Source organism: Lates calcarifer, linkage group LG13, assembly GCF_001640805.2.
Source record: "Lates calcarifer isolate ASB-BC8 linkage group LG13, TLL_Latcal_v3, whole genome shotgun sequence".
Lineage (NCBI taxonomy): Eukaryota > Metazoa > Chordata > Actinopteri > Centropomidae > Lates > Lates calcarifer.
In genome coordinates this window covers 20388806-20405606 of record NC_066845.1, presented here as the reverse complement: position 1 = coordinate 20405606, position 16801 = coordinate 20388806, and the positions used below count along the sequence as shown (strand labels likewise).

Sequence of the window (16801 nt, the reverse complement as noted above, 5' to 3'; positions counted from 1 at the left end):
AGGTACATGGAGGAACTGAAGCACCCTTTAAACAGCCTGTTTAAGGCGGGAATGTTGCACCTTTTTTCTGCCTCGCTCTATATACAAGGTATCAACACAGAATGGGATCACAGAGTTGGATCAATGTCTGTGTAAAATGAGTGAGCTGGGACGGCGGGACAGACACCGATGCTGTTGTGTTACATGTCACGCCTCTGATTCCGGAATGCTGGCGTGCTACCTAACAGCACACACAGCGGCGCTTTTGTTTAATTCAGTGTAAACAAGCAAAGCCAGCATAATGCAAAGCCTTCTTAGTGTAAAAGGGGTCACAGATTCAGGACCTGACCCACTTGGATTGGAAGAATTTGGCTTATTGACCCACCATAGATAAGAACAACATCAATGAAAGCCTTTGGAAAACGTCCATATTGTACATAAAATGACACAAATGCTATCAGTTACTTCAAATAACCAGGACTGAAAAAAAAAAATGTACATCATTACACATGGCACATGCATGTCACTGTTTACCATACAGGTGGTGATTGCATCAGGGATGATGCAGGGGTCACACTTCTGTTTACCCGGTGGCCTCACTATCTACAGCCTATGTTAACCACACAAACAAGAAGAATATACACGCAGGTGTCAAAGGTGGCTCATAATCCAGCTGTTGGCTGTGAGATTGCCAAGTGGTGTAATGACGGGGATAAATTAGACAAACTCAACCTTCACATTATCCTTCAAATGGGGTTTGCCAGCTGCATCATATCAAATTCAATATGATTTCATGTAAGACAAAGTGATGTAAAATGCCTTTAAGTGGAAAATACAGTCTTTGAATGAGATCGTTTTGCTGTATGTTTCATCTGGGGATTTATAAAAAGAGGAGAATCTACCTAATCCTGAATGCACTGTAATTAAGGCAGGTTTTACAGCAATGTAAAGCGTGAGATTGAGAGTATATTCATACATATGAATGAACCAGGAATGTAGAGCACCTCAAATTAAAGCAGAATACAAAATGGGAGCAGTCCATTACTGGTATTTGCATGCTCAACATTTGCATGCTTTCTGTGAAACTCCTCAGACATTTGACATGTTTTTTTGCAAAACCAGCTGCTGACTGCTGCTGGATACTGGGTTGATGGGAGCAGGGAGAATGAACTGCAACAGTAAAGTTGTGGGCAGTAAAATCAAAACAATGAGCTGGAAGACACTAAAAAGCTCAGTAGAGCGTCAATTCTCTGTGGGTATGTCACTACAAGTGGCTCTTTTCACATTGCACACACATTATTTGACCCATTGTTTAAAAGTATTAATTAGTGCAGCTTTAACCTTTCAAGCATAGACCTGAATGGGTTTTCAGGCACTATTCTGGAGCTACTAACTAAAAACTACAAAAATAAACCTCAACTTACTAATACACCTTTACAACTGACTTATGCATAAGCATTCAGGCTTTTCTACACACTTGTGAAAAATTAAAAATTTCATATTATGTGAGCAAATATGAATCCCATCACAAATTGCATCACCATTATATCACAACGCTCAGCACTTGCCTTTTGTTTCCTTTAATAGTTTGACAATCTGTGAGTCTTTCACTTGACAAATATGAAAATGAGACTTTATTCATCCTGGCTATATCTATATTTAAAACAATAAGTTGTGCCCAATACTGCAGCAGTCTTTGGTGTATTTCTCAAAGGTTAGGGTCAGAAAATATATATTCTGCCGCATTGGTGTGTTCTGCTACATTAAGCTCCCCAGTAAAATAAGCGTGACAGTTTGTTGTCTTGTGGCTGTTTTGTCCTCGCGGGACTCTCACAGCGGGATGTTCCTTTTACAGAGCAGACTGTGATTACTCTGCTTAGTTCACCTGAAGACAGTATGCAATTCCCATTACACTGACAGAGGAAACTGCATTGATTATGTGCAGTAAAAATAAAGCAACAAAAACAACGCTCACTGTCAGTCTGTCATGTTTCCGCCCCTGGTTACGCTGTCACTCTGTATCCCCACGGGCGCACACTGCAAGTTTCCTCTCGATTTATTTCCATCTGTGCTATTAAACCACGGGTGCGCTGGTAGTGCTGTTTATACTGTCTATGGGATAGACAGTCAATGGTTTGTCTTGACTCAGTCCTCAGTGGGTTGAGTGATTGAGCCTGTGAGTGTAATAGTTCTGCTAGCCAAGGGGCGATGAGGGCAGCAATAGTGTGATGATAAACTGATGAGATGAGGCCATCTGTTGGTCCAAGCTGCTGGAGAAATATATGAAATACCTCCACTCACCTATTCAATCACACAGAAACTGGGATTAGATGGCAACCTTTTGACATCAGTGTCAGGTGTAAAGCAAAAAGACGGCTTGTTGAACATGTGGAACAAAACCCTCACAACACAGATTTTTTTAAATCCTGTGACTGGTGGATAAACCCTGCTGCTGTACTTTTTAGCTCTATTTTGTTGATTATGCAATCAGCCTGTTGTTGATTCATGCATTCAGAATGTTCAGATCCCCTCACTTTTTTCCCTCACCAATCTACATTCAGTATCCCATAATGATAAAGTGAAAATCACCTGTCCAGTACCCTACCAACAGTGAAGCATGATGTCAGCAGGATCAGGCTGAGGAAAAATGGAATGGAGAGATATTCTAAATGAAAACCTGGTCCACTGCGCTCAGGAACTCAGACTGGACCTAAGACAAGACAGAATTAACTCCATGAATATCCTTGAGTAGGAAGAGAAAATAGAGACCTGAAAATAGAGACCTGAAAATAACTGTCTTCCGACTGTCCTCATCCAGCCTGACAGAGTTCAAGAGGATCTGCAGAGAAGAATGGCAGAAAATAAAATATTTCAGTTTTTCACTTTTAATACATTTACAAAAATGTCTAAAATTCAGTTTTCACTTTGACATTATGGAGCATTGAGTGCAGTTCGATGAAGGAATAATGAATTTAAACCCTGTGAGCATGAGTCTGTGGATATTTTCTTTTGGAAATAATGGATCACTGTGCTGAATAACACTGACAAAACTAATCACTTAAAAGCGTCCCCTTAGTGTATTACTCAATTATAATTGAGTCTTGAAACTAGTGAACTGCAAACTTTCATTTTTTCATGTGGGGTTATTCAATTTCATGTTCCATGAGAAATGCAGTGACACAGTTTGCTGATGTATGCAGCCACTCATCTGCAGCAGGTTGTTCATACTGCAAAATAACTATATTTTCTAAGGGTCGGCGCAAATGTTTTCCAACTGTCCTATTTCCCTCACACTACAGATGGACTGACCCTGCGTGCAGATACTGGAGGCATTATAGACCAAATGTGAAAACATCAATCACTGACCCCAATTTAGCTGTAGCTATATAGCCAATCTTTTGATTAGGGGAAAACATCCAAATGGTACAGAAAGAAGCCCAAATGATCACAACAAGCCCAAAGAATTTTTTGATGCTCAATTAAACAAAAGTAGCTCCCCTGGGCAGAACTGCCCAATCTGGCCACTCTGACTGTGTCCTTCATTCTGTTGCCCCAATCCACGAGTACAGCTCACCCTGAAACAAAATAGTGTGTTGTTTTTGTCCTCCAAATTAAATGATATTAAGCACTGTAATTGCAGTCCAGAACAACACATATCAGTATTATCTGATCTGATACACTTATTGGCTGGAAGACATCATTTGTTAGTGACTTCCAAAACTGGTACACATCATCTTTGTTAAGACAAAACCGATCTACTATTGAGGGCCAAAGACTCAGTGAGGGTGAGGGGAAAGATTGTGATTTGTGGATTTTGTGATTTGGGTTAAAGTAACTACTTGGTTAAGGTTATTCAAGTTTGTTCTTTTTTTGACCCATTCAACCACCCTGATTGCCCCAGCTGTGTACTTTATAACAAATGTAACATTTCTTCCTCTTTTGATCAGAGAGGACTCATAATTCCTATAGCGACATTGAGGGTCCTGTCATTTAAACATAGACATATGCCTTCTTATGGCATTTGCAAAAATGACTGACACTGTTGTGTTATCTTGGTAGGACAGTCTCTGACATTGAATCGCTTTGAATTGGAGTTTGTGGTGCATTTCAGTGTCATGCCATGACCATGTTTGGATTGTCCACCCCATCTCTTAAAGAATACATGCCCACATCCAAATTTAAAAAGGGGTGTTTGGGAGAAAAAAAATTGCCATAAAACATGCCTGACTTCAAGAAAAACGTAATTAAATTTAACACTGTATTCACTAGAATAATTACTGAGATTTGTGAACACACAAACATTGCTAACAATGATGTCTCATAGGGCAAGAAACACCAGGAGTTAGACAATCAGCAGAATAGCTGGATCTGTCTATATGGAGGTAGAACAGAAAATAAGCATACCCGAAATGTATGCAAACAGCTACAGCACATACAGTAGTTCAAACATGACCTAGTCAGTCTGTGTACTGTGAGGTGAGAGGTTTGCAAAATTTTAGGTAAAGATTGTTTTGTCTTCTGTCTTTTTTTGGGTAGACTGGGAACTTATTTAAAAACCTGTGTGATCATCAGACCTAGCTTGTAAGAAACTATTATTGTAGTTTCAAAAATGTTAGTAAAATTTAATCCATGGTTTCCAGATCACGACACTTCTCATAAAGTAAAAGAATAAAGTCAGCCACTGGCAGGATTTTTCTCTGAGTTAAAGGCCAGAAAAGAAAATATGTGCTATATGACTAAAAATTCTGAAAAGAGAAATGCATGGAACATGACAAAGCATGTGTTCAGGTGACAGCATTACTCATTATTTTATGTAATTGAGGATTGACCAGAACCAGGACCACAGTTATTTTGAGGCAAACTTTGCAATTCTATTGTATGATTTGTGAAAATAGTAAATGTGATTTTTGCTTAAATAACTTGCTTTGCTGTGCTGCTTTAACTCCGAATATGAGACATGTTACGTACCAGTGATAAGCCTGACCCATCCTCTCTCTTGTCTGTCTTTCTCCAATAGTCTGAAGAACCAGATATGTGTCCAGTGAGCGTGGGACGAGGATAAAAAACAACTACTGGATTGATGTCAGACAAGCTGTGGTCAGCTTGCCCTGCTTTTTCTGCCTCTGCCCCGCTTCAGCTCTCCTCCACATCATTTCACTTTTCTCTCTCTCTCTCCTCTGTCTTTCACTCTGTCTGTTTGGCCACCCTGACAAGGAGCAAAATAAAGAGATTTCTTTTGTAACACTCTAGCACTGCATCAACTCTCACTTGTCAGTATACAGTACAGATTAAACCGTTTCTCCGCATTGCTGGCCACTCTTAAATCATTGACCTTTGACATTCCACTGCAGCTGCATCCTGTGTTTTTGATCCACTGACAGTCAGAGAGCATGAAAGTGGATCTGATACACGGCAACCTTTCTAAAAATGCATGGACTAAATTATACTCTACTATTTTCAACAGGATGCTAAGTACTTGCTAAGTGAATATAAGAAGAATATGAGGGTTGTTTTTAACTGTTTTTGTTTGCGTTTACTTCAATGACACACAACATATTTATTTGAAATATCAAAAAAATTACATAGTATTTAGCATTTTTGGCTTTGACTATGGGAAAATGATTCTCTTTGCCCTCAGATTCTGTATGGTACTGTATTGCTTTTATTGCATACATGCTTGTAGTGGAGCTAAATCCCCTTACTGCTGAAAGGGGTTGATGGCAATAATGTCACTGGTTGGCCTCTTACTGTATGTTGTAATGGCATTATCTTCTATTGGCTGTACTGAACAGTTAATGACTTCTGTCTGTGGCTCTGGCAGTGCTTTAAGGAGGCCAGCAGAATTAATAAAGATACATCAGCATCTACGCAGGACCAGAAAATAGTTTTTAAAACTTTTAAGGAATAACTCTGGTTTATTACAACTTGGCTTTTATTTTTCTTGTTTTGGATTCCAACTGGAAATAACTCACCAAATTTATTTCTGAGAATTTCCTGGGAACACAGTAACATCACACACACACACACACACACACACACACACACACACAAAAAAAAAAAAAAAAAAACATCCAATGGGACAAGAAACACAAGCAGATGATCAAACAGGTTGTAAACGCTCAAACTCCATCCATGCACCCATGCATTTTCTCATATGGGTTGAGGTTGCAGTAGCAGCAGGCTAAGCATAATGACCCAAATATCTTTCTCTCCCCATCTCCCAGTCCTCCAGGTTTTCTTGGGGAATCCTCAGCCTTAGCTATGCAAGATGGGCTATATATTCCCTTTAGTGGATTCTCAGTTGCAATCTTTTCAACAGGGGGGTTCCACTCCAAGTCCCTTCTGAATGTCTGATACTATGTCCGAAACTGGAATTATGTTTCTTGGAAGATACACATAAACGACAAACCTGCCTCATGCAAAGAAGGGTGTCATGAGTAACCATAAATTGCAGAGGCTTACAGAGTTGCCAAAGAGTTAATTGCCCAAAGCTCAGCAACATTTTGTGTGGACCTGAACTGAACAGATGATCCAGTTCCTGTGGAGACAGGAGTCAAAAAAAGAGAGAGAAAAAAGAAAGAAAAAAGAAAAAAAGGAAAAAAGTGTGAAAATTAAAGTTGCAAGTCCTAAGATAAAAACAGCCATGTTAAGGTGCACACCTGAGGGTGAGTCCTCAGTCCACCCTCATGATGGCTGGACTAACTATGGATGCCCCGTGAAGGACATGAATTCCAGCCACTGGTATCCACAGTCTCATTCTTTCGATCCTTATCCAAAGTTTATTGTCTACTGTCGAGAGCCTTGCCTCCAGATTCAGCTCCTCCATTACCATGACAGTCCAGTACAGCGTCTACATTACTGCTGACGCAAAATCAGTCTGCCTGTCAGTCTCACATTCCATCTCACCCTCACTCTTGAACTCTCCTTCACTCTGGTGACTTACTCCCAACCCAAAAGGGGGCAGTCCAACATTTTCCAGCAGAGTACCATGGCCTCTGACTTGGAGATGCTAACCTGAACTACATCATCTGCATAAAGTAGAGATGCAGTCCTCAAGGCATCAGTGTTCTTTGACCGAAGTGTTTGTCAGAAGATCGGACAGTGTTTTTGTGAAACCCCTCCCCCTCTCATTTCCAACATCTGCATAGATGAATCTGCCCCTGACAATTTTAACTTTGCGAAAATGACTTTTTGCAGCAATTGACCTGGTGGGCAGAGGTTCAAACTTGTCACCCTGCTTTATGATTTTCTTGGAGAAACTGTAAGCACTTTTGCCTTAGACATTGTTTCAACCATAGCCCATCTATAAGGCTGCCCTACCAGACACAGTCCCCCCCCCACCTTGAGATTCTGTCCAAACAAAGATGTCCATTGTAATGGACGGTTGCGCTCACTTTCACTTTAAACTCCAAGAGTTAAAAGTTAAAAGTGGTTAAATAATAAACTGCTAAACTGTTGGCTTATTTATAACCTGTCTGACAGTCTCACAGATAATGTTTCTTTGTCCCAGTGTGTTATAGCCATTGCTCCATGCTCCCTGATCAGCAATTTAGTGAGGACACTGTTATCATAACCTACAGAAATGATGCCCAGTGCTACAAAATGAGACTGCATCTGAGTTAAACCAAAATAAAAAAAAATAATTGTTTGATTCCTCCTGGTTTGAACAGATATTGCAAGATGTGATTTTTTCCACAAATTAAAAATAAGATTTTTCTTTTTCTGTGTAAAAGCCCCATATACAGTGCACTGTATGTGATCCATGTAATAGATTTAGAGATATTTCCTCTGGTTAAGATGCTTTCATTTCAGTATGGTCTTCATCTCAGGGAGGTGTAACTGGTTACTTAAGTGAAATTTAAAACTGCTGTTGAAAATCAAACATTCTCATGTACTGAATCCATTCCATTATAGAGCCTTGTAAAATGTGTTGGTAAATAATGGACTGATATTGTGTTTTAAAGGGTAATTCAGCTTTACACACACACACACACACACACACACACACACACATATATATATATATATATATATATATATATATATATATATATATATACATATATATAATAGATATACAGTATATGTCTATTCAAAGCTTATGTAGCATTCTTCTTTCTACATGTCACGTTATAAAATTAAAGATGTCGACTTTGAAGCCAGTGTTGTATAAATAAGAACTTGAAGAAAATGATAAATTCATAATATATTACTGTTGTGGATCAGATAAATTTGTAATTGCTATCTGTTTACAGTATAAGTGATTTCTTCTACTGTTATTTCCAGTACTGTGTTAATTGCAGAACTGTATTTATTCAAAATGTAGCTTTGACTGACATTGTTAAAGCGTTTTATTTTGCAGAGTTCTCTATGTTTATTGATGGCTGAGATAACTTGAACATAGAGCTGGAGATTTGTACTGTAGAGAAAGAGAAAAAAATCATCATAGGACATCATGGACTGAAAACAAACTGCTGCTGGCTGATGTCAGGGCTGCCAGCTGATGTAAGAGACGCCGCCATTGATGACATTGATAGTAATTTATAGAAATGTGTTTTTTAATATTACAAATAACACATGCACGATTGATTTGTTATTGCAAGTCAAAAAAAAGAAACAAAACAAAAAAAAACACAAAAAACAAAAAATCTTTGCTTTGCTCAGGCTGAGTGAAAACTTTTCTGTCCAAACATTGCTTTGGTTCAGTCATTTCTCTTTCATCACAGGATGTCCACCTCTCATACACCCTCTAGTCCCTTTGTGCTCTGGGTTATGTGCTCTATTGTGTCTGAGAAAAGAATTAAAGACACTTGCAACAACACTAACTCTGCTTTGTATTGTGTTGTTTTTATTATGTTTCTTCCTTGTCTTGTCGTTTACAATAATTATACTGTAGTAATGTCTGTCTGTAAAGTTATGATAATTACTGTAATCAATGTTGTTAATGTTCTACACACTAGCTTTAAGATGGCAAAAGCAGAAAGCAATTTAAAATCACTACACATACAACCACCAAGGCTTGTCGTTTTAATAATATATGTTTTGAAATCTTTAATCTGTAGTTAGTTAGTTAGTTAGTTAGTTAGTTATTGTGTCATACACATACTATTGCCTAGCCATCATGGACATGCCTGTTTCAATAGATAATTGTGGTGCACCTGATCACAACTGCCCACACTGAGAACTTTGATTTCCAGTGAAATTCTGCTTCACAGAAGGCTCAGTGCTGTAAATATCTGTACTGTCTATGGATCTAGCTATGTATCAACAAACTATCATTCTGATTGGGTGATGGCAGGCATTGGTTTCGGAAGAGGTATGCTGAGAGCTGTGCTGTGTTAAACTACTCTGTTGCAGTATATATCATTATATATTGTGAAAATCAATTCAGAAACCATTCATAGACAAATAACCATATGGGAATGTTGTGATACACCAGTGAATTAAATACCTGAAATATCAAGGTTCTTCTCATTGATGCAAATCTCTCAGCAGTCCTGTTCATTGATTTTCAACATTTTCAGTATGGGCCAAATACAGCCAGAGATATTAAAGGAATAACTACCTCCACAAAAGAAGAGTTGCATCATCCTATATATTGTATCACAACAGCCAGTCCCTTTAGGATTAACTGTAGTTTAACTGGCAGACATTTTAGGTGTAATGTGCATGCCCTAGAATTGTGGTTCTTTGTATTTTAAGTGATCATTGAGCATCATTTGACTCTTTGTCTTCCCTGTCTGGACTCTAAAATCTTGTTGTTATTTTGATTTCTGAATGAATGTCACTAACCTGAATGTTGATGACCCATCAGTATGAGAGCACTCTTTTATGTCTTTATCAATCAAAATGAAATAGCTTAATAGACCCTTTTCAGTAAGTAGAACTCAGAACATTTACAGTGCTCTGGCCCAGCAAATACTGCAGTGCAGCAATTAGCAATTGATGTTATCAGTTACACCTGCATTTGGCAAGTCAGAATTTCTCTCAGATGTTAAATAAGTAGCGACTTTTTAAGAACAAATAAAGATGTTGCCAAAGGCAAAACATAGATGTATGGTTTATTTTTGGTTTTATTGTGGGGATGTAATAGTAAATAACATATTGTGTGACTGACCTATGATGATCAAAGTCAGCCATAGATGTGTTCACTCCTGTGGAGCTCCTTCTGGTAAATTTTCCAGTGAAATGTTCCAGCAGTGCTGGGCTTCATGTGTCCTGACCCATGAAGATAGATTATTCTAATTAAGCTATGCAGACAACAGCGGCCCATCAGGAAGCAAGACTCATTAATTCACTCTTTTAAAATTTGAATAATAGAATGTAAATGGGAAAGGGTTCCAAATTGGTTTCTGCATGAGGAGGCATGTAGAGAAAGAAGCCAGCATATTACTGAGGTATCTGTACTGACCTCTAAGGGGTTGATAAGGTTTTCTTAACACACTGGATGATCAGGCTGCATTCATCAATTTGTCAATGACACTTCTTAAAAACTGACCCATCAATCATGTGAGAGTTTTTTTTTTTTTTTTAATTTTCCTTTTAGTTGTTTTGGAATAAAAGTTGGGGTGATTTAAGAAGCTTTACTGAAGTATAGTGTGACAGTGGCTGACTTTATAATCTGGGGGAAAATGTGCAGACTCTTTATATTCCATGCAGATATCATCTTCAGTATATAGTATAATGCTGAAACATTATTTAGTTTATCTTAGGCTGGGTTTGGTATGGAAGATTTAAAATGCCTGAATAAAAATGAATTATTTATTCAGGCATAAAAGAAAGTGAAGAAAGTGAAATACAATGCACATTCTTATACTGTATAAATTTCCTTGCTATAATGAAAATTAAATGGACAACTATTTGTGATTATCATTAACTTATCATAAATTGTTCTTTGACATAAATTTTTCATGCTACATTAAAAACAAAAAGAAAAACACAAAAAGAAAGTGAAGAAGTATACAGATGGGTTTCAAAATGATTTCATCAGTGAGATACATGCAGGGGTAGGAAACGAACCAAACAAAAGCACCAACAGATAATGAGGAGATCAACATAAGGAGCAGTTTCTGTGCCTTAACCTGAATGAATGATTAAAGCAATGGGTAGATTTACTGCTACAGTAGTATCTGTTGTTTCTTACTGTAACTGTGTCACGTTAGCTCAAAGGGGATGTGTGTTGCATACAAATTCATATTGTCCAGCTATGAGATACCCCCTTTCAATGCACATATTATATATATACGTATAATATTTAATTGTATTTTGCACATGCATTAGAACCTAATGCTCCACTGACATTGCAAAAACAATCAGGCAAAAACATTTTTCAGCTGCTTCACTAAATTCCAAATTGACACAGTAGTGTCATGATTATTGAGTCTGTTATAAGTCCTGATTGGCAGATCCTTAACCCTGGTCCTGATTCAGCCATCTCTGCATAAAGAATATTTAGAACTTATTGCAGCCAACCACTAATGCCTCTTGTTGGAGGAAATGAAATTCTCTCTCTGCATACAAAGTGGATGAAAGTTATCAGAGAAAGTAATGAACATGAATCAATTTTTAATGGCACATTAATAAAATATTTTTCGACTCACAATTTCCTGAGGCTGAAATGCAGCCTCCTTAAACATCCCTCAGGCTGACTTTCAAGCTCTGCTCTCATTACCGGAGCAACTTTTACATACAGTATGATACTCAGGGATGGATAAGTGGGAGCATGCTGCATTGATCTCACCATTGCATTCAATGTACATACACACAAGTATAAAGACACATATTTGCATGTGTTCAGACACATACATAAATGCATGGATACAAAGAAAACAAGCCTTAGTCAAGAAAATTAAATAATTTCCTTAGCTTATCAATAATAACACACATTGAGGGTGATCGTCAGGGCATTACAGTGGTGGAATGTAACTAATTAGACAAATTTGAGGTATTTTTACTTTTTGAGTGTTTCCATTGCATGCCATTTTATACTTCTACCCCACAACATGTCAGTGATGGAAATAATGCACTTTTTCTTCACTGTAATTATTTGACAGCTTTAGTTAGCAGTTACTGTAAAAAAAAATAATAATAATAATAAATAACATATTTTGCTCTATATTACACATACAAATCATATGAAGAGGAGTATATACAAGTAAAACTGAAACAATTAATTGACTAATCAACCTGTTGTTTAACAGAAAATCAATTGGTATATTAATTTCTCACTATTAATTAAACAATGAATGAATGAATGAAGAAGAATGAAGAATATAATTGAGATTCCATAATGAAAATAATTATTAACAGCTGTCCTTTATAAAATATTAGGAAAATGTTCCACTTCAACCAGTTACAGCAGCAAAATGCTGCTTACATATTATTACGTTGTAATAATAATCTAATGACAACAGTCAAAGGGCTATTTTTTTCCACTGGGTACTTCTAATACTTATCAAACTTTTACTTAAGTAACACTTTCAGCTCAGGAAATCTATTTGTAATGGAGGATTTTCACAGTGTGGTATTAGTACTTTTACTAAAAGATCTGAATACTTCCTCCTCCTTCACCTTAAACCTCTAGGCCACCAGGGTATCCCTCATCAATGTCCCCTCTAAGCTGCGCGCCAGCGCAATTGCGCACTGTTCCCGCGCTATGTAGTGCATAAAATTACAGTGTGCGACAGTGTGCACGTCTGATGTTGCTCACAGTGGTCCAAGGAATTCTCAGGGAGTTTGTGTGTATGCTCTGGCACATGAAAAATTAGGGGGAACATTGCCCCCCATACACTGTATATCCTTATGGGCTAAGTGTGCACATGCTCCCATAAACATGTTTTCACCTCTGCTAAACCAGTGGTGACACTCTCTGATTTCCTGATGATAATGACAAGAAGGATCACATATTAGACAGAGTTCCTTTATTATCATTTACTGTGAGGGATCCTCTCCTAAAGATACCAAATGTGCAGTAATGTGTATTAAACAAGAAATTGCTTCTTTTCACAGGAGTCACATGTTGCTGATAACATATCCAGTAAAGAGAGAAGGTTAGCAGGTTGTCTTATCCACTTCACTCTTGCCTGGTTGGACTCCAAGATTACGTCTGGAGAGATTTTGGGTTTGTCAAGGTCTGTCAACATGTCATCCTCACTCCACTGGTGCCTTCACATGTCGTGGAAGTAAATATTTTATGCAAAAAGTGATAGCTAAAATGATTTTTTAGGTTGGAACGTCCATTTGCACTTGTACACAGTATCTTTGTTTCAACAGTTTTTTTTCAAATTCCAACTGATTAAAGTGTTCATTCTTTCTATAGAAACAGGAGATCAATGGGACATTAAAGGACTAAATCCATCACATACACCATACTAAAAGACAAAATCGGTTTATCGCTTATGTATCCAAATTTCTAAATTTTCTCAATTGTAGACATAAACAGAGATAGAAAAGGAGAAAAATACAAGACAGTACACTTGTGTATGTTTTTTTTTTTTTTCTACCAAACATGCATCCCCCAGATGCCCTGGTGTCCTGGGGTTGTGGACCTGTCAGGGCAGCTTAGTGTAGCAGGTGGGTTTTTTGTGCATATGTATGTGTTTGTGTGTGAGGCAGGGCTGTCTGTCATCGGGCTACAGTGGAGCAGCACTCCTGTGGCTGCATAGCGTGCCATAATGACTCCCACACAGGGGAGGGCCAGTGGCATCATGCACAGTGCCCTGACCTCCTGAGCCCCTTGGGGTCACAGGCGTGTGTGCACATACAGTTCTGGTTCAGGAAAAGCATAAAGTCAACCCCTCTCAAATCTGCAGAAAAGACATTATGTGAAAGCCTTAGTCAGCAAGTTGTTCACATGGAAGTTTGACCTTCATGTGCAGAGGGACTACATGAGTTCACATTCATATACTGAACAGGTAAAGTTTCTCTGAGCTCACCTTAAATCTGAGTTAAAAACTTGTACAGAAATTATTCTGTGACCTCACACTAGTTTGGAAACCAATCATGGTCCAATATAAGCGAGCGTGATATGGAAACTTGAGGCTTTCAGTTCATTCTGGATGTGTCAAAGAGGGCATAGGAGTAAACATAATTTTGACCATTTTTGACATGAAAACATATGAAACATCAAAACAGAGTATTGTATGTCTTAACAGGGGATCCTTTAAACAACACTGTTTGACCATGTAAAACAGGAAATCACCAAAGTCATATGGATTTATCCTCTAAGAAATTCCATGGCAATCCATCTAGTTGTTGCTGAGATGTCTCAGTTTGGACCAAAGTGCAATTGACCAGCTATCTACTGCCATTCATAGGGCCAATGTCGCTAGCTTGGCTAAATAAATAATATGCAACAGCTCACCAAACCTTTTTGATTATGCCCTTTCATAAACTGTCCAACACTGTCTGTTGTCCTCCTGGAAAAAGACATTTCATGTCATGCATACAGAAATCTCTGAGGTTTTAAAATGTGTTCAATCATTCAATATAATCTTTTTTGATGTATTTATCAAATGTCTGAGATTGTGACAAAAGCTGATTTCCAGCACCCTGGACACAAGTCACTAACAGGCTCTCATTAATTCAGCAACAAATGTTGCCCATTCATAATTGATGGGCCTAAAGGGCAGCAGGATGGGCTCCCTCCCAATCTTATTCAATCTAAACCCCCCCTCCAGAGAGCTTGTGAACATTATTACTGGAAAGCATCATTGAATCCCTCAAGATGATCTAAATAACAGAGCAATTCAAAAAGGAGGAATTTGACCTTTAGCTGAGAATGATTTGTTTCTGCCGTGTCTCATCTTGAAAGCTGTTCTTCAGAGATTCATCAAGTGGTTGTTGGTTAGATTACTGTCACATTTCCTCATAACAGCAGACAGAGGTGTGGATATCACAGTGCATTTGTCAGAGTCAGCTCTGTTGAAACACATGTAACTGTTTGTTTTCCAGCGACCTGACAATGCTTCTGGTTAAATATAATCTTTTGCAATGGGTGCATGTTCAACAGGTTTAATTATACAATGCTGGACTGTATACTGCATGTACAGCAGCATGTGACTGCCAGCAGCACCATTGAGTTATAGAGTAATATATGCAAATTAACAAGCCCTCCCATAAGCCAAGCCATGTATTTTTAATCAGCATTTCACTCTTTTTTTCTTGCTTGAAGGCTGTGTGTGTGTGTGTGTGTGTGTGTGTGTGTGTGCGCGTGCGTGTGTGTGTGTGTGTGTGTGTGTGTGGTTTCACAGAGAAGGGAAAGGTTCTATTATATGATAATGAGCCTTCCGTTCCTCTGCTATGATGCACTCATTCTAGAACTAACAGCTTCTACACAGAACACTCATCTAACCAGGACCTGGACTGAGTAACACTCAGTAATTTTTAATTTACATCCATCTATTGTCTAACCATCTGTTTCTTTATGCTCTACAGTGTGTTTCTTCAGGTGACTTGGAGAGCCGACACAGAGGAAGAGGCCAGGTAAGATTTTCTAATTTGACCAAAGCAAACCTTATGACAAACAACACGTGTAGTTTAACTTTATATGCATCTAGACCAACTAACTTCTTTCATTACTTTATATTTTATCTTCAAATCAACAAAACCCTCCTTCTTTCTAGAAACTGTGTTAATTTTCAACTTGATTAGTTCTTGTTTCACAGTTTAAAATATTATTTCACGCCCAGCCAATCAGTCTGTGTAAATACCTGCTTACAACTTAAAACACACTAAGAAATACCTGGGAAATATTTGGATTAACATACAATAACTACAGGTTTGATTTTATGACAGCAATGAGGTTTTTCTTTATAATTAAAACGTTTACTTTCTCTTAGTATCCCGGGAAGGTGGACAGGAGATCAGACATGTGACGGAGACATCGATCACAAGCTCGTCCCAGAAATGAAGAAACAAAGGAGGTTCTGGAGCCTCAGAGAGGAGGTTAAGGTTAAGGTTATGGTTTGTAACTGCACCCACACATGCACACACAAACATACAGCACATACCCTTCTTGGGCAGCATGGTGGCTCTGTGATTAGCACTGTAGCCCCACAGAAAGAAGATGCTGACATCTTCTCGATGTCTCTGTTCTTCTCTTCTGTGTGGAGTTAACATGTTCTCCTAGTGCTTGCGTGGGTTTTCTCCGGGCACTCCGGTTTCCTCCCACACTAAAAAAAACATGAAACTTATTCAAATTAAAAAAAAAAAAAAAACTTTCTTGTTTCTTTGTGTCTGAATATACAGCCAGTTATATCACACCCTTGGCTTTATGGTTGGTTGGTTGGTGTCGGTGTTTAATCTGCGTCAAATTTCCACATAACACACTGTATCATGACTAACAGAGCTCCTTCTCAAAAACAAATAGTGTGACACGTATGGAGACACTGATCTACTGCTGAAGAGAAAGACAAGAAGTCAGCTTGTCAACAGAGGTCTCATATAAAGTTCAACATTCAAAGTCAAAAATTCAAATGGCAAATGTGTTACTCTATATGTAAAATATATATTAAAGGTATGACAAAAGGGACTGTGCATGGCTGCCAACAAGGCAGGGATATAACCTATGAAACAGATACAATGAAGACATATCATCTAGTTACATAAGTACATGTTTTGTGTGTTTTAAAATTAGATATCTGGAAAATTCTTTCATGTTATTATAACAAAAACTGAAAATTAGGGTGATGTAAAGAAAAGGTTTCTTGTTTGCCAGGGACATAGTTAGCATTTTAAAACAGGACTGGAAAAAAGCAAACGCAATGGATAACACAGACAACATTTTTTAAATGTATGGGAGTTATTACCAGTGCCTTGCCTT

At 38.0% G+C, this 16801-nt stretch overlaps 1 protein-coding gene across 1 annotated transcript in view; it reads left to right on the top strand.

The window, feature by feature from the left end:
* The window catches only part of zmat4a (zinc finger, matrin-type 4a), a 119811-nt gene extending 111007 nt beyond the window's left edge, over positions 1 to 8804 (top strand). The window contains exon 7 of the mRNA XM_018669730.2: positions 4997 to 8804. Within this exon, the coding sequence (XP_018525246.1) occupies positions 4997 to 5024 (28 nt within the window). The 3' untranslated portion in view covers positions 5025 to 8804. The remainder of the gene's footprint in view (positions 1 to 4996) is intronic.
* Positions 8805 to 16801: the final 7997 nt, after the last annotated feature.